Source organism: Mytilus galloprovincialis, chromosome 6, assembly GCF_965363235.1.
Source record: "Mytilus galloprovincialis chromosome 6, xbMytGall1.hap1.1, whole genome shotgun sequence".
Classification (NCBI taxonomy): Eukaryota; Metazoa; Mollusca; class Bivalvia; order Mytilida; family Mytilidae; genus Mytilus; species Mytilus galloprovincialis.
Window position 1 is genome coordinate 100,748,828 of NC_134843.1, and position 19,971 is coordinate 100,768,798.

The 19,971-nt window shown below is 32.3% G+C and overlaps 1 protein-coding gene across 3 annotated transcripts in view; it reads right to left on the reverse strand.

Moving 5' to 3' along the window:
- Positions 1-19,971, reverse strand: part of LOC143080959 (uncharacterized) — a 134,159-nt gene that overhangs the window by 108,701 nt on the left and 5,487 nt on the right. For 2 of the 3 annotated variants that reach the window (XM_076257158.1, XM_076257159.1), the window contains exons 2-14: positions 16,959-17,522; positions 16,341-16,379; positions 14,527-15,084; positions 14,196-14,225; positions 12,235-12,363; positions 11,572-11,688; positions 11,113-11,139; positions 7,923-8,040; positions 6,906-7,048; positions 6,258-6,372; positions 5,625-5,764; positions 3,319-3,447; positions 2,855-2,881 (exon numbers count right to left, since the gene is read on the reverse strand). In XM_076257158.1, the coding sequence (XP_076113273.1) occupies positions 2,855-2,881; positions 3,319-3,447; positions 5,625-5,764; positions 6,258-6,372; positions 6,906-7,048; positions 7,923-8,040; positions 11,113-11,139; positions 11,572-11,688; positions 12,235-12,363; positions 14,196-14,225; positions 14,527-15,084; positions 16,341-16,379; positions 16,959-17,522 (2,136 nt within the window). Of the gene's footprint in view, positions 1-2,854; positions 2,882-3,318; positions 3,448-5,624; positions 5,765-6,257; positions 6,373-6,905; positions 7,049-7,922; positions 8,041-9,904; positions 9,979-11,112; positions 11,140-11,571; positions 11,689-12,234; positions 12,364-14,195; positions 14,226-14,526; positions 15,085-16,340; positions 16,380-16,958; positions 17,523-19,971 lie in introns of those variants that run through there. The other variant, XM_076257160.1, reaches the window with a different exon arrangement.

Genomic DNA, 19,971 nt, shown 5'->3' on the forward strand with positions numbered 1-19,971 from the left:
AATGTGGTGTTCTACAGATGCCTTAATACTCACTCCAAAGCATATTTTTCGGTATGGTGGGATAGTTTATACATTAGTTCAAACACTAAAACTTTTCACGGACTATACTGACTATGATTGAATATGCAGTTAAAGTTTGTAAGTAACATTATCAGATAGACATGTGCACTTTACAATCAAACATTCTATAAAACAAATAAAGATGACCTCTTTTTCATTGTATTTGAGAGACTTTCCTTTAAAACTGATTAATGAACCGTTACCATGGAATCAAGGTCAGAAGAAACCAATCATATGAACATGTATATCTCACACTCATTCTGTACATGAAATATAGTAGATTAACTGCTGAAAGAAATCTGAAATACGAACCAAAATTGAATGCTGACCAATGAACCATGCAAATAAGGTTAAGGTCAAATGAATTATGTCAGATCTTGCAATCATTTACAAATAATCTAGTTATCTATTGCTCATAATAAGCATCCCCATACTGCTCATTGATTGGTGACTTCACAAAAATTTAGTTAATAATTACTAGCATACAAACCAAATATCATTGACTGAACATAAGTGGTTCATCTTCAGAACTGATCTAATCATAAACTTAAGGTGTCATACCACCAATTACACCCTCAAATTTAGAACGTATGTGAAATTAGGCCTACTCGGACAAAAAAATAGTGCATTTGATGTCATTGTTTACTTAAACTAACCAACAAATTGGCAGAAATGAAACTTTTGGTGAAAGAGTAATATATTAAGTCCATTTTGAGCTAAAATTTACTTGTTTATGAGTTTGCATTCAAAATTGAGGATTAATGCACTCCATAGTATACTTATTTAAGATTTCCAGAAAACCAGGGGTTATTTTTAGTGGTACCTCTATTCGGAAGACCTTTTCTTTTTTATATAATTTTAAACATCTGTTGAAAATTGGCATGTAGAAAGCTGATACATGTACAATTCAGGATATACCTGGTTTCTATGAAGTTAAACTTAAGGTAAAATATTTAGAAAGCTGTGAAAATTGTAAAATTTGGTTGAACAGATAGGGACTTTTAATTGGTGGTATGACACCTTTAAGCAAAATGCGGTGAAACATCAAAATCAGAAAACAATTATTTTTTTTTGTCTTAACTGATCATTTGAGATAATAGTAGCCACATTTCAATCTTTTTGGGGGCAAAATGTCACATATTGCAAATTTAGAGCCTAAAACTTGAGTTTGTGCTATTTTTAGCTTTTCCCATCCTGACAATATGCTTTTATATAATAAATGTCCTAAATAATGTTATAAATGCACAGAAAGTTATTCTGTGGTGTTAAACATTGAAACATAGGTTGTTTGCTACCCCCAAACAAATTTTGTCATGAAGATTTAATGAAATTATTTGATTTTTACCCCTTATATCATTGCGTTATACTATGTACTTGGCAGATAGCATAGCCTAATGTAAGCACTGCAGAAACTCACAAAAGTACCATTTATTATTCCAAATGAAATTTTTCTATCTTAAATTTTATTAACTGATGTAAATAAACACAGTTAAATGACCATGACTGCACTTTTGATCAATTTGTAGTACTTTACTGACACCAGATGAAAAAAAGGGGGGTCAATATTCCTTGACACTTCAATACCTTGGATTTTTTACTAAATTCATTTCAAAAATTGTTGAAAGTCTTTAAAGAAGTAGAACAAACAAGAAAAAATCAGCAAACAATGATCTTGATATTGAAAGTTTATGTTCCTGTAGCCCAAAATGAAATTTTCAAGTATTTTTCTATCAAAGTCATACATTACAGTCAGTTTAAATTGAGCTGTGAAATTTTTAATATAAGTCGCATTATGCTCAGATAGGCTGTTTTTAACTACAAATTGACTAAGGATTAAGAATATAGCAAAATAAAAGATTTCTAATCAATTTTTTTGTCTCTTTAGGTGTCATACCACCAATTACTCCCTCAAATTTAGAACGTATGTGAAAGTAGGCCTACTCGGACAAAAAAATAGTGCATTTGATGTCATTGTTTACTTAAACTAACCAACAAATTGGCAGAAATGAAACTTTTGGTGAAAGAGTAATATATTAAGTCCATTTTGAGCTAAAATTTACTTGTTTATGAGTTTGCATTCAAAATTGAGGATTAATGCACTCCATAGTATACTAATTTAAAATTTCCAGAAAACCAGGGGTTATTTTTAGTGGTACCTCTATTCGGAAGACCTTTTCTTTTTTATATGATTTTAAACATCTGTTGAAAATTGGCATGTAGAAAGCTGATACATGTACAATTCAGGATATACCTGGTTTCTATGAAGTTAAACCTAAGGTAAAATATTTAGAAAGCTGTGAAAATTGTAAAATTTGGTTGAACAGATAGGGACTTTTAATTGGTGGTATGACACCTTAACATGTAAACTATACAAATGATTCAATGTCAATAGACGCCAAGAGGGCCAAATAATCTTCATCGAAAATAAATACAAACTATCATTGACTTATCACTAGTGATTTCCCATAAAATGACCTTATCACAGACTAATACATTGTTGACAACGGAAACAGAAAACCTATGTATCGATTTCTGAAATCAAGGTTAATCCATAATTTAGTATATCATTTCAAAAGATCACCTCACAATGCATGTGTGAACTAAATTTCAAAGTGATTTGACCACAACTTCACGATTAACTACTTTTGAACAAAACTGTCATCTGTTACAGGACAGACAAATGAATTCAGACCAGATAATGTAATGCCTCTTACTATCACAGCTAGGGCATATTTTATTATTTTATATAACACAAGAGCTGTTTTTTTTGCATCCTGTTTTGAATTTTACTTACCATTTTGGCCTGCAACTGGTGGTCCCCCTAAAAAAAGAGGAATATATTTGGATAATAGAGAATTTAAAAACATGCATGCAAAATACTGTGTATAAGATGTGATAACATAAAAAAATAAATAAAATAAAATAGATGAAAATTGATTAAAACATAAAAATATCAAAATATATACACAGAAATAAAGTCAATAAATATGTCTAAAAAAATAGTTATAGACAAGTATCAAAATATAATATGATTATTCCTATTTTAATGCAATCATTACATCTTAATTGTTAAACTAAGTATTAGATAAACAGAAGTATTCTGACAGAAAAACTGTAGATAGTACATCCTCAATATATAAATGATGTGTTGCCATTACATACAAAATTCATTAGGAATTAAATTCCTTCACTAGTTAAATGAATTAAATTTAATGTTTTTCCCATTACAATGTCAGACTCTTTACTTTATCTACTAACCACATAAGTTACAGAACTTTCTACAGTTGTCCCCGGCCCAGCCACTGTATGTAGTACACACATCTTTACCATACTGTGAACATGTATTGACAACATCTATACATGGCTTCTGTGTCGTTGGCCTGAAACCTGTCACAAATATATACAATTTTATATGTAATATTGTATTCAGTTACAATTTCCATATAAATTGCATGGTACAAAGGGAGGCACTTTAAAAATTGGGTTAACTCCTTTTGAGGTAATTTTTACTGTACAAAAATGTATCTTACACCTTCCAATAGTTGAGATTTTGAAGTGACTTTCCTGGGTCGCATGTACATTTTAATGGAACACCCTTTAAGTCTTTGGCATGAGATTTGATAATATTTGATGAATACTTGTATGCAATTAATTCTCTAGATACTTCATTATATTTTTTAAATGTAATCAACACTCATATAACATCTTCTTATTTATATATATGTTTATCTATGCCATCTTCGTGTATCTAAAAGGGACTAAACCTTTTAAACAAAACCTTTTTTTTAGTAAGGCATGTTTTCTATGTGAAGGACCATTGCCAATGATTTTTTGCATGATGTATTTAAATAAGGATTTAAATTATAATTGCTTGGTTTTTCTGTCACGTAGCTAATGTTCAATCCACATGTAACAGAAATTTTATTTTTAATATGGAAAAACATATATTTATAAGTATTGTTGTTTACAGATATTTTCATTGTAACAAAAAAGGTCATTGTCAAAGAAACCCTTAATGAAGTTTAAGTACAATGTTAACAAGAAGTAATTGTAACAGGATGCTGTTAGAAAGTCTTCCAAACAAAGCTCCCATATTCATTTGATTTGTTTATTTGTCCCATACAAGAATATATATGGTTTAGGGGTGGGGATCTTGACCGTTAACAAGTTTTAAAACAAGACGGGGTGGGGTGACCTCCTAGGGACTTCCCTTTTATTTCATTTCATTTGTTTTATTGTCCCCTACAAGAATATATATGGTTTACTGGTGGGGATCTGAACCGTTTACAAGATAATAGCACATTTTCAAATTGAATGGGGTTGGGGCGACCCCAAGGAACTTCCCTTAAATTTCATTTGATCTGCTTTATTGTCCCCTACAAGAATTTATATGGTTTAGGGGTGGGGATCTGGACCGTTTACAAGATAATAGCACATTCTCAAATTGAACGGGTTGGGAGCGACCCCCAGGGACTTCCTTTAAATTTCATTTGATTTGTTTTATTGTCCCCTACAAGAATTTATATGGTTTAGGGGTTGGGATCTGGACCGTTTACAAGATAATAGCACATTCTCAAATTGAACGGGATGGGGGCGACCACCAGGGACTTCGCTTTTACATCATTAAATTTGTTTTATCTTCCCATTCAAGAATATGTATGGTTTAAGGTGGGGATTTGGACCGTTTACAAGATAATAGCATATTCTCAAACTTAAGGGGGTGGAGATGACCCCAAGGGATTCCCTCTTTATTTCATGTGATTTGTTTTATTGTCCTATGATCATTTCTGAAGACTGTATGTGTTTGTCGCTTAAAGTCTTCAAGTTATATTCATTTGAAAATTTAAAAAAATAAAATCCCATAGGATTCTATTATAAACCCCCCCCCCAATACCCCTTCATAGACCCCAATGCACGATCGAACGATTGGTGGCTCACGTAGACATGTTAGTCTAACATTTCATGAAACCCTAAGTTAATCTGACAAGTGGTTTTGGAGAAACGCTGCGGATAAGTTCATTTTTTTAAAGTGGCGAAAAGAAGAAAAAGAAAAAGAAAAAGAAAAAGAAAAAGAAAAAGAAAAAGAAAAATAATAAGAACTGTTCAAAAACAAAATGTCTCCAAACTTTGTTTGGGAGACTTAATAATTTTATCAGGATAAAAAATACTCAGTTTCTTAAATTATGACATCCCACACAACAGTCAAATGTAATCTGATGTACAGTAGTTGTCGTTTGTTTATGTAATATATACGTGTTTCTCGTTTCTCGTTTTGTTTATATAGATTAGACCGTTGGTTTTCCCGTTTGAATGGTTTTAAACTAGTAATTTTGGGGCCCTTTATAGCTTGTTGTTCGGTGTGAGCCAAGGCTCCGTGTTGAAGGCCGTACTTTAACCTATAATGGTTTACTTTTTAAATTGTTGTTTGTATGGAGAGTTGTCTCATTGGCACTCACACCACATCTTCCTATATCTATCTACTGATTACAAACACTACATTCAACAAGAAGTGTCAAATATCTGGTTCTACACAAACTTAAAACAATGAAATAAATTGTACAAACCAACACCAGTGCCACTGATTGAGCCTTGCCCAGTAAAACTACCATGCTGTTGATGGAATTCACATGCAGGTTTTGCACAGCACTCGCCTGGTGCTGTGTTCATGTGGCAGTTCGAGGGAATACTGTTATATTTAGGACATCTGAAAAAATTAATTGTTTGATTCAGCAATATTGTATTTGAACTGTTCAATCTTTAATGTTACGACTGTCATCTTTACTTTGCTGACCATTTTGAATATATATGTCACAGATGACTACATAGATAGTTTGTTTTCTCTTACACTTGATTTTGTTGACGTCACAATGGACATGACAGATGCCACTAAAACACATCCCAATCTGTCTTCCCTTCTCTAACACAACAGTTTACACAAGTTCTGTACGATGTTGCTCAATTTACTTGTTGTTTGTATCCGTGTTGTTTTTTGTAATCATACAGGATTTGCCTTGACAGACAGTGATTTCTATGTACCACAACCTACTTTTCTATGCAGGGGGGATAATAAATTACAATGTTCATGTATATGGTTTACTTTCACAAATTGTGACTTGGATGAAGAGTTGTCTGATTGGCACTCATACCTCATCTGCTTAAACCTATATGAATGAATTTGAACAAAGATAACCACTTACATTGATTCGCACTGATATAAACCCTTGGATGAGTTAGTACACATACATATCTCGTCACATCCATCTCGCCATGTTTGTCTCTGGAAATATTGCTTCCCTTTGTAAACACATACATCTACAGACACAAAGTCATAATTGTATAATTAAAGCTATTAATTACTACTAAATGTCTTGTAAACTACAGCATTCACTTTTTGACTGCAAAGCAATTTACAAATTAATTGAAATTGCACTGTTAAAAAGTCAAAAAAATCATGTCGCCAGTTTCACAAAATTGTGAGAATGTTGTTTCCTTTAGTTTTTCATATTTTAACAACATGACTTAATGCTGCATTTATGATGTTAGTCAATATCATGATCAGTTCCTGAGTGTAAATTTTTAGTTTATTGTCTATGATTTCAATCAAATTTATTTTTCATGGACGATCTTGTTGATATTGTTTGTTAAAAAAATACATGTTATCATGGTTACATTGTATGTTGCTTAACAATGCTATGAAATGGAGGGTTAAATGACAATAAAGATTTCAATTGAAAATTAGAAGATACATTGTATATATATAAATTTAAATTGTTCTAGATTTACTCATACTCTCAGTTTTGGATATGTTCATGAAGACTCATGATAGTATGATGAAAGTTAAATACCTATTCCATTAGTTGTTCTCCCTTTTCCTGTACTCTCAGTTTTAGAGATAGTTTGATGAAAGTTACATACAGGTTGCTGACAACATTCACCATTCTTTTTCACTAGTGTGCAGTCCTTTGGCAAGTTATAGTACAATGGACACCTGAAAAAAATGTTAATGTTTAAGTTTATTCTTGTAAGCTAATGTTTAAGTTTATTCTTGTAAGCTTCAGTATAAGTCATATTAAGTGGGATGTGTTGTCAGATTTTGTTTGGACTGCATATAACCTCAGCATGATAAATCATGAAATGATGAACTAGAAATTAAAAATTACCAAGAATGTGTCCATAGTACAGGAATGCCCCACTTGTACTAGCATTTTCTATGTTCATTAAACCGTGAAATTGGAATGAATTATTATTCGTTGGATACCAATTTTCGTGGGTTTCGTGGGAACAGATGAACCACGAATTCAAATGTACAACGAATAATATCTTTTCAATAGGCGTTTATACAGAAATTGGCAAAACCACCAAATCAAATATCCACGAATATGTAAGTTTTCAGCAATCCACGAAAATTGATACCCACGAAAATAAATGAATCCACAGTACATCAAAAACTACCTTGACCTATAACTTTAACCTGGAGCGGGACAGACAGAAGAACGAACGAAAGAATGGACAGAAAAACGAACAGACCAGAAAACATAATGCCCCTTTACTATCGTAGGTGGATATTGTAAGTGGGCATATAAACACATTAAGACTTATTTTAAAAATCGTGAAGTGTTCTAGAATCATTTACATGCAGTTTCAGCTTATTTTGATGATGGAAAACAGGTTTTTCCAAGAAAATACCATAAATGACTGTGCACGATTTGAAATTACCGCATTTTCATCAGACCTTTTTTAACAGTTATAAATGGTTTTGAACCTGAAATTTCGTGGGGAGAAGGGGGTGCAAACTATACAAGCCCGATTACAGTACTTTTTGTATATTTTGAAATGTTTTTTTCCTGTAACTTCATACACACCTATTTGTACATGCATATTTTCCAGTGTTTCCATCCTGACAAACGCATTCATAATCACAGCCATCAAGCCACTTTTCACCAGTTTGATAGGATCTACCTTTGTATGAACACTGTCCATCTATAACATAATATTAATAAAATTATTTGTCATATCCAAACAGGGTTAGTTCTAGAGTAATGCTTTAATATGTACAGTGTAATCTGACAGAGGTACAACTTGTAAAAATATAAGTGAACCAACACCTGAAGTGGTGATTGTGTGGTAGGGTAGAGATACATGTATAAGTTGTCTAAACAATAGAAGTACACCATGCCTTGCTTGCACTCATATAGACAGGACTACAGCAGTGAGTACACGTCAGATATATCTGTTTATCGTATCGTCTACATGCATTTAAAAAAATTTGTATGCCACTGCTATCATGTGTGTTGGATAAAAGGGGCATACATTGAATTTTTTTAACACATGTATAGAAGACTAAAGGGCTATATATATCTGATCTGTAATCTATGCTTGCAATAGCATTTTCCTTCGATCAATTTTAATTGGGATAAAAAAAAACAGGTTTTATATTTTACAAACCTCTCACCATAAAATGAATATGTTTCAATTCGAATCAGGATATTAAAAAAAACTCAACTGAAACTTTATCCTGAGAATTTACTCCTCATACTAGAGGGTCGGAATACCCTTTACCTACATACCTACAGATATAAAACAGTCATTTTCAGCTACTTTTTGAATCAAATTGGTTAAAATTTATAATGTTTCATCAAAACATCCTTTTCCTGATTGTCAGAGGTCTCAAATAATTAATGTTTATACATTTTTGAAGAAAATAAAATTTAAAGTCAGTTTATTTTTTTACTTGTCTAAATGAAAGACATTGGTGTAATTTTAATGAAGTCATGCAATAAAAATTTCTGTTGACGTCATTTTTACCGTTATTTGTCATACAGCTTATCAATATTGGAAATCTGCACCACTTAAATATTGACGTCATACAACAATTACATTTAATTTTCAATTATTGCGACAGGTATTTTGAATTATGACGTCAAAACTTTAAGGGATCCTTTGTGATGTCCAGTAATGGTGAACAAATACTGTAATAGCGATTAGGTGTATAATAATATACACCGTATTGTTATTTCGAAATCTGTCACTCTTGAACTTTTGACGTCATACAACAATTATTTTCTCATTGTGGTGTCAGATATTTTCTTTTTATATGACGTTAAAATTTTACAGGAACTATTGTGATGTCCAGTAATGGCGGACAAATAGCAATAAGGTGTATTACGACCCTCATATTAGTCTGAATTTTTATACCATGTATACATGTATTAAATCTCCATGGTCATATTTCTATGAAATAGGGGGTGGAGAATAAATCTATTAATTGGTGTATACATCTAATTTCACATCATAATATAAATGTCACTTTGTATACTTTCATTCAACATTTATCAGGGTGGTAATGGAGGTACCTTCATGGCTTATCACGGTAAAAATTCTTGCCAAATGACGTTAACAGTAATTTTTGATGCAAAACGATAAAATGTACCGTTTCTTTAAGACGATAAGAAAATTGACTGAATTTGACAAATCCTGTTAAATTTTCAAAAAAAGACCTCTGAAGAATAACGATAAGGATAGTTTGACAAATCACGTTAAAAATTTAACCAAATTGGCGTCAACCGGTAGCTGAAAATGACCGTTTGACGCCTGACGGTAAAGGGCATTACTACCCTCATTTATCTTTCTATAACCCATTGTCATTAACCAAAGCTTTCAAAGAAATCAAAGACACTTGTGTGGGTTACTATCCACACTCTTTCGAAAAATGCAAGCGTTGATAGTAACCCCCCCAGTGCCTGTGTAAAAAATAAAGAAATGTATCAGGAAACAAGTCAAGTTTGAAGTAACTTCAAAGACAATAAAATTCTATACACCCGACAACAAAAACAATAGTAATTACTCCTAATCAACAGAACTTGTGTTCGGAAACAGTGGGGTGATGCAACGATATGTTTGTGGATGCTCGACACTGTGCAGACGATTCAAATATGGCGCTTAACAGAAGTAACACATAACCAGAAATGTGTCTGTTTACATAGACAATCACGTACCTTTAATGCTTACGTTCAGGAAAAAGTGAAAATAAATATTTTGGTCAATTTTGTAGCAACATCAAAGCATAGTTCTCAAATATTATTATTTTCATATTATATAGGGCTGAACACTTTGGTAATCTTAAATATTTTGGCCACATAGAATTAAATGAATATTCTACAGTCTCCGCCTGTTTTCAATTTATTGTTAGCGATTACTTGAATACTTGGCCATTTGTATAGTGATTATGTGATTACTTTGTCATTTGTATAGTGATTATGTGATTACTTTGTCATTTGTATAGTGATTATGTGATTACTTTGCCATTTGTATAGTGATTATGTGATTACTTTGCCATTTGTATAGTGATTATGTGATTACTTTGCCATTTGTATAGTGATTATGTGATTATTTGGCCATTTGTATAGTGTATATTTGATTACCACACCTAATGCTTTAAGATTTTTTGATAATTCAATAATCAAGGAATATTTTTTTTTATTATTTCATCACCTTGTTCAAACAAATAATTAATGACAATGTAATTATGTGATTACTTAGACCCCTAAGGAGCCTCATTCTATCCGAACTAAAAAGAAATCAAACTTGGGAATCTGACGCCTTTTATTGAATATCAATACATTACACCGGGTGACTATAGAAGCTGGAGTTTTGTCCAACATGTTTTGCGGGAAAATGAAAATTTAATACAAACGAAAATGTAAGAGGATATTGAATAACTTCTACACTATAATACAGAAAAGCTTTTTTTGTTCGATTTGCTAATCACTTTGAGAAGTTTGTTCTACTATAACGCTACTGAATTAAAAAAACAAAAACAATAGCATTTCCTGTCTAGGCAACATTTCAAAATAAACATTCCAACCCGACAAGTTCCGCTATGACAAACCTCCCACTTAGTCGATCCCTACACTATTCTTAATTTGAAAGATATAAAAAAAAAAAAATAACCATCTTATTTTGAGCCCGTCCTGACCGGTATATACGAACATTTATTCCAATGAAACTGAATATTTTAAAGTCATATTATGTACTAGAAAAAATGTCACTTACAAAAGCCAGACGTAACAGCGGCTGCAGCTGTGAAAAAAAACATAAATGTATATCAATTATTAGATGAATGTTATTGCTATATATTATATCATTATTTCTCAACAAACCAAATAACATTGATTTAGAGATTCTCACAATAGTCATAGTTATTTTCCGGTTCAAACAAAATCAGAACCATCCAAAGTAGCCTCCCGTTTCTTCAATGTTTAAACTTAAAACACTAACTTTTTACTCAAATTACTCCGATGTCATATTTCTGTGACCAATACATGATGCAACTACTTAACTTTATCAAAATAATATTCATTATCGAATTCCAAATTTAACTTTCAAGAATATTTTGAAAAAAATTTGAAGAAGAAAAAATGCAACTGTTTGTTACAAACGGTATTTAGTATGGTTAATAATCACAGCATTGTCATTTCCCGTATTTTCATGCCATAAGAAATATTAACATACCACAAAATCCACAGTATTGTTGACAATTTTGATGTGCCCACTCTGAGTATTGTGTACAAGATGATTTACCATAGGCTAAGCAGTTTGTTAATTTATCTACACATGTTGGTTTCGGTGCTGCAGAAGAAATGGAACAAGATAATAAAATCATATCTTTTCGTTTTATAGTTTATATATATACTATTCAAGCTATACTTGATTTCAATTCATAATTATAGGTATACCAATACAGATAGTTTAATAAGTAAAGAGTAACTAAAATAATAAAAATACTGAACTCCGAGGATAATTCAAAAAGGAAAGTCCCTAATCAAATTGCAAAATAAAAAGCTCAATCACACCAAACGAATTGAAACCAACTGTCATATTCCTGACCTGGTACAGGCATTTTCTTTTTTAGAAAACGGCGGATTAAAGGCTGGTTTTATAGCTGGCTTACCTATTACTTGTATGACAGTCGCATAAATTACATGATATTGAGAACAATGTGTGAAAAAAAACGAAGCAGACATTATAGGTAAAATGTAAAATATAGGGATGTAGCAGTAAACAATAATTTTAATCAAAAAAAAAAAAAAAATGCCAACAAAATAAAGCACAGAATTTTTTTTTTTTTAAACTTCACACAAATTTTAAAAATTATTTGTAAATGAAAACACTTACTGGTACAGAAACCACAGTATTCTTGGCAGTTATCCTTAGCCCATGGTTGATATTGTGTACAAACAAACAGTCCATATGAATTACAGTTATTAAGTTTATTTTGACAAGCTGAAGGTGCATTGGTAACTCCTGAAATAGTAGATACAATTGTTTGATAGTTATGGAATAACCGTTTCACAAATGATATCGGATATGTTCCTTACGTCGTAACTACAATCCCCTTCCCTTTCATGAATGTGACCTACCGAATTAGACTATTTACCGGATTTGTAATCACATAAGCAACACGACGGGTGCCACATGTGGAGCAGGATCAGCTTACCCTTCCGGAGCACCTGAGATCACCCCTAGTTTTTGGTGGGGTTCGTGTTGTTTATTCTTTAGTTTTCTATGTTGTGTCATGTGTACTATTGTTTTTCTGTTTGTCTTTTTCATTTTTAGCCATGGCGTTGTCAGTTTGTTTTAGATTTATGAGTTTGACTGTCCCTTTGGTATCTTTCGTCCCTCTTTTACAGCCAAACTATCTTGTTAAATTGAATGTGCATTCTATATATTCATCGGTCTGGTTTGTTTTATAAATTGTGTAAAAAGGCACCCTTATGCTTTGATTGATCAGACTTCATAAAATTGACTATTACTCTAAATCGAAATGAATAAAAACTTGTTCCGCCATCATTCGGTTTAATTGGTAAAATTGGTATGTAAGTTATAAATTCAAAATGGTAACACTGTCACGGAACTAGTTCATCGTTGGAATGTGTTTTAAGAAATTATAAGTTTTAACATCAAATCTTTCTGGTTAATCATCAATTTAGGCTCATTATTTTGTTTGTATTCCAATCGTGTATTTTTAACATACATGTTCAATTCATCATTTTATAAACATATTGTTAGCTTGGTACATTGACCATTTTAGGCTCCTGTCGTTCGTGCATTCTAGACTACCGTTCCTTAGTTTTTCATTTCAAAGTCACACATTATTATTAAGGGTTACTTCGAAATGTAAGGTAAACATATAAAATAACTACAAGTTAAAAGATGATTTTTTTTTCTGAAGGAGTTGTAGTAAAATTGAGAATGGAAATAGGGAATGTGTCAAAGCGACAACAACCCGATCATAGAGCAGTACTTGCAAACCAATTTAAGCCCTGTTGTGAATGACGTGTGGTAAAAAAAATGTACCTTTACCATTGGACATAAGGTTGTCAACTGATACCAATGTTTTTGACCTTGACCTTTGACATAGGAAGTTATACATACATTATGACACACCCTCTGGTGTTGGTTAATATACATGTTTTAGTATTAACTTTGAAATCATAGCAGTTCTCAAGATATAGAGCAGACACGATGTTTACCATATAGGACATGGGGTTGTTAACTGAAACCAAAGTTTTTGATCTTGACCTCCGACCTAGGAATTTTTACAAACATAATGACACATCCTCTGTTGTAGGTTGATATACGTGTCAAGTATAAACTTTGAAATCATAACGGTTCTCATGATATATAGCACGCACGATCTTTACGATAGGACATGGGATTGTCGACGGAAACGAGTTTTTGACCTTGACCTTCGAATTTGTAAGTTGTACAAACATAACAACACATCCTCTGGTGTTGGTTAATATACATGTGATGTATGAACTTTGAAATCATAATGGTTTCTAAGATATGGAGCGGACACAATTTTTACCATAAGATTTGGGATGTCAACTGAAACCAAAGTGTTAGACCTTGACCTTTGACTAAGTAAGTTATACAAACATTATGACTCATCCTCTGGTGTTGATTAATATACATATCAAGTATAGAGTATGCAATTATAACGGTTCTATGGATATAGAGAGGACACAATTTGTTACGGACGGACGGGCAGACAGACTAGTCACTATAGGATGACGGCCATTTTGCGGGGCCCTAAAATAGTCAGGGATGTATAATAGTAAGTATATAATTACCTGCTGTTGTTGGTGCTACTGTTGACTGAACTATAAAACAAAAGACAAAAAAGAAATCAGTCATCATTAAGTAAATGTTTTAATACCTAATACTTTTAAGATCTTTTAAGGCGCATTTGGCTTTTTGGAAAAAAATCAGAGTATTGCCATATTTAAATGGCATAAAAGAAAAAAAAATATAATTCTTATTCAACAGCGAGTAACAGAGTAAGTATAAGCACACATTTTAAAGAACAAAATTGATAAGTGTTTAACCATTATATACACATGATACATAAAAACATATCGAACATATATACCTTTGCTGCTAAAAAAGACAAACAATATTTACCAGTACATGCTTTCTGTAGAATTTGATCAACTGCTTGTTCTAACTGGTCAAAGCTATTGACCTTGACCACCTTTGTCTGATCATCAGCAATGAGCTGGAGTTCATATGAGTTGACTGCTGACCCAACACCTACAGATATTAGACCAATGTGGTCACGTCTGGCACCATCGGCTTGTTGTGTCGTTTTGGCATTATTGGAAGAACCACCATCGGTCACTACAATGGCGATGCGAGGAACGTTGTTTCTTGCGCCACCAGTTTGAGAGAACATTTGTTGGCGCATGTTCTGTATTGCGTCCCCTGTATTAGTATCACCACCCATGAATTGCATTCCTTCAATGGCTTTAAGTGTGTCTCCTCTGTTTGTATACATGTTAAGTGGAAACTGCATGGAAGGATAACTGCTGTATTGCATTAATCCAACGTGCACTTTATCTTTTCCGATGTCAAGCTTTGTGACGGCATTTTTTAAAAAGTTTTCTAGTTTCTGAAAGTTTCCTGAGCCAACGCTCGACGAGGAATCAACTAGAAAGGCAAGATCGGCTTTTTTCAAGCATGCTGAAATAGAGTGTGATTTTTTTTTTTTTTATTTTCGACAAAAATATTTATGGATTTTGTTTTTATTGTACTTTATAACTTTTGATATAATTTCAATAATTCTTTGGGTCAATCGTATACTCTTCAGTAGCTTTGTTCAAAGAAAATAGTTACAACTGTACAATGCCTCTAAATTTATACTAACAACTATTGTGCAATATCAAAAATAATAAAGCGGAAACTTTGAAATTAATTGGAAACGTTTAATAATCATATAAAGAAAACGTAAAGAGTCGCGGCAAAACTGATCGATTTGTTCAGAATATAATAAAACAAAAATATTCGTAAAAATTGTATTTCAATTTTGTTATGTTAATACCACAAACAGATAAAAACAAAATATTATTAACATATAGGCAGTATATGCATTTAAGATAAACAAAATATATGCAAAAACAAACATTTTAATTGTGGTGTGAAAGAATGTTGTAATATATAAGTGTGATAAGAATAAAATGTCAAGAGGAATTATGACGCCAATTCCTGTCCAGTATTTCTTATCCATTATTTTAATGTTTTTAACACCTATTTGTTTCATGTTTATCTTTGCTATCCCAACTAACAAAGACTCAAGTACAAAAACAACTAACAAAGACTCAAGTACAAAAACAACTTACAAAGACTCAAGTACAAAAACAACTAACAAAGACTCAAGTACAAAAACAACTCAAAATGAAAACAAAAGGAATATAAATTCCCCAAAAAGTTCTAAAGAATAAAAGCCTTTATCTGCTGCTTAATTTGACCTCTTAAACCGTTGAAAGTAAAGCCCATAGAAAGTTTATGTAAATAGATAACAATATTTAGTACTTAAATCTGACAAAAACTAAATTGCTACTAGAAAACTAATTGTAATTAGTCATGCTATGATGAGTATTTTATTTATCAGATGTTGGAATTATGATTTTAAATATGCTCATGGTATTTTCCACCTCCTATTTTATTTAATTATTTAATTTACAAAAATACAGTTTACTTTGAAATGCATCAAATAATACTTGATGTACCGTTTCCTTCGTACTTTTTTTCTACGTAAAGATATATGCTATTGTCATAAACAGATTTTAAGTCCGGAATATATCTCAAAGTTTCCATATTCAGATTGGTTTTATTGATTGGTTACTAAACGTTCAGTGGCATCTATTTCATGCATATTCGGCAAGTACGTTTTAAGTTTAAACGCAGTGTTTGACGTTTGTGTCACATGACATACTTACATGTTGGAGGTGGCAGTTGATTTGGATTGGATGGCAACTCTAAAAGGTAACAGCATAAATTGTTTAGACTATTTGTAATAACGTAATCACTGTCAATAATGACAGAGCTCAATACTGGTTAAAATTTGAAATTAAACTAGCATTATCAACGCTATCAGAAAACCAAGTCACTCTATGTGATCTTTTAGGAGCGAAATGCATAAAAAACGATGGCGTTTGTCCCATTGTTTGAACAATAAATGAACAACATAACAACATGCATTGTTTGCAGTTATTGAAATGTTTACAAATGTGAATTTTTATTCAGACATCCAAATCTTCGTTGCAAAATCACATAATCATCTTTAAATAACTGTAAACCTATCTTGATTGATTGATTTATTGATTGATTGATAGATTTTAGGTCTACTTTTTAAAAATACTTTCAACCATTACGAAAATTATTCATATCATTGTTTTTTGTGTGTAATTTAAGGTTCTAATATTTTTTTCGTACTTTTGAATTTGAAATCAAATTATAAATGCTTATAATTGGCTCAAAACTTAAAAAAAAGATGAAAAAGATATCGTAATACAGTTTCACAACTTTCTTGTGTCAGGAATAGTGTTATAGCTTACCATTGCATAACTTCGTCGATAATGAACTTGAAAGTGAATTCAAAGCCCCATAGTTTTCTGCAGTCAACATATATCTGTGGCTTGGACTGCTGCTTACTGATGACAATTCGTCCATATTTATCCCCGAACCTACTCCAACGCCATACATAATGATATTGTTGTCCTTGGCAACTTGACCTTGAATTTTTGTCAAATCCTTGGCGGTTGAAGGTCCATCTGTTATCAAAACGCCGATGTGTGGAACATTGCTTCTTGCTCCATGTATTGGGTTAAATGAGGTATGTGTGACGTATGTTAATGCATCGGAGGTATGAGTCCGACCAGAAATATAAGGAATTCTGTCAATGGCGGCAAGCACATCCGCCTTTGATGCATAAGCATTTAAAAAGAACTGGTTATAAACACCAGAACTAAACGTCACAACACTTATTTGAGTTTTGTCCGGTGCTATCTTCATATTGTTCACAGTCTGTTTTAAAAAGGCTAACTGTTTTTGAAAATTGGCTTTCCCCACATCATCTGATGAGTCAACTATAAAAGTTATGTCTGCTTTTGTATCACATCCTGACAAATAAATAAGAAGCAGATATAAATATGGACATTGTAAACAGTGAAAAATAAAGTATTGAAATTGAAAAGTCCAACAAAAAAAAAAACACAAAACAACACACACCTACTGACGCACCCACACGATCGTCATTATATTTAACAAATAAATAAATTAAAATTGCATCGTAATAAGTATATAAAACTTTATTTAAAGGCAGACTTAAATGTCTTGTCAAAACACCAAGCATGAACAGTGCAATATGAATGAGATGAAGTTTATATATCATTGGCTTTAGAATCTATATCCATGTAGAACCAGTTAACGTATGATGTCAAATGTTGAAGGATAAGACAATAACTAATCTTTACCATGTTTACTGTTATCTTTTAAAAAGAAAATGCACACATTTCATTAATTCGGTCAAGATTAAACCATTTTAACTTACATAAATGTAGAGATTCACAATGGTACAATTTCCAAATACAGATATTTGATTTAAAATGGAATACCATGATAAGCTTGGTGATGTTATTTATGTAGCAAGCTAAGGTGCATCAATATTAACAACTCAAATTGGGAAGTACGATCTCGCTTTGATTATGAAGCCCATTCAGGCAGAATCATTGAAACCGTTGGAATAATATGATGTTCAGTAGTTGTCTGATGTGGTTCATAAGTGTTTCTCGTTTCTTGTTTTTTTAATAAAGATTAGACCGTTGTTTTTCCCATTTGAATGGATTTACACTAGTAATTATTTAGGGCCCTGTCATGATAGCTTGCTGTTCGTAGTGAGCCAAGGCTCCGTGTTGAAGACCGTACTTTGGCCTATAATGGTTAACTTTTATAAATTGTGTTATCTCATTGGCACTCATACCACATATTCCTATATCTATTTACGAATGCACATTTTTTAAGCTTTAATAAAAAGCCATGTCGCAGATCCACTTTTCAACAGCAAATATTGTCAACATATTTATCTTAGTTTCTATGAACTTGATTTTATTTCTTTGACCTAAGGGTTTCGGGGATACCACTTGTTTTATGCTTTTAATCTTATGATTAACCACCAAAACTATTGGTCCTGAGATTGCAGTACCTGATTAAGGTTAAGTTACTCCAGACACATAAATACAAAGATCAAATAAAATAACATAAACTTCCGAATTTTAAGGATCGGGGCTTACGTCATTCGTGCATTAAAAGGAACACTGCTTATGTTTTTTGTGTATTCGTGTGATCTGGGCTAATTTCTTTCGTGCATTAGAAGGAACAGTGCTTATGTCTTTGTGCACTATTTAGGATCAAAGAATGAGTATTAAATGCATTAAAAAGAACAGTGCTTGTGTCTTTTGTTACTGGTAGGATCGAGGCTTATGTCTTTCGTTCATTGGAAGGAACAGTGCTTATGTATTTTGTTCACTTTTGGGATCAGGGCTTAGGTCTTTTATGCGTTAGAAGTCCAGAAACAGTGATTATGTCTTTTGAGCACTTATAGGATCGGGTCTTATGCATTTCGTGCATTAGAAGGAACAATGCTTATGTCTTTTGTGCACTTTTGGGATCAGGGCTTAAGTCTTTAGTGCATTAGAAGGAACAGTGTTCATGTCTTTTGTTACTGGTAGGATCGGGGCTTATGTCTTTCGTGCATTAGGAGGAACAGTGCTTATGTCTTTTGTGCACTATTGGGATTATAACTTTTGTCTTCGTGCACTATTGGTATGAGGGCTAATGTTTTTTGCATCAGTCTTCATTGTCAGCGCTTGTATACCTTTTTTGTGTTAGTAGGATCTGTTCATACAATTTAATATACTACTATGATCAGTGCATATGTTAGTATAGCATTTGTTTCAATGATCCGTGGGGCTCTCTATAGCCTGCTGTTCATCGTGAGCCAAGGCTCCGCGTTGAAGACATAATCTCCGTACTTTGACCTATAATGGTTTATTTTTAAAATTGTCACTTGGCTGGAGAGTTGCCTCATTGGCAATCATACTACATATTCGTATATCTATATGAATGAATGAATAAATAATTTATTAAAGAGCAACCTGAATTGCCATTATATAATACATATGATATGAACATTGTTATTTTCAGCCAGCCTTATAGGCTTACGAAGCACTGTCATTTTAAAACATTATTATACATGTATAGCTACATTTGAATTGATATAAAATATTAAGTTTTACAGTTTTTACGTCGTGTAGTTTTGTTAAAGTAAAAATGTTTATATAACATCTTGTCTTATCCTTAAACAGTCTATGATAAAGTTTGCCAACGTTTTCGGGTTGCTGATTAACAGTTCTTTTAGTGTTTCTTCTGGGGAGTCAAAGTCAACTGAGATGAGTTCTCGTCTGAGTTCGTTCCTTCTAACAGAGTAACGGTTACACAAAAACAAAAAGTGGATTTCATCTTCAGTCACATTGGAGTTGCACACTTTACAGATTCTCCGGTCGGCTGGAA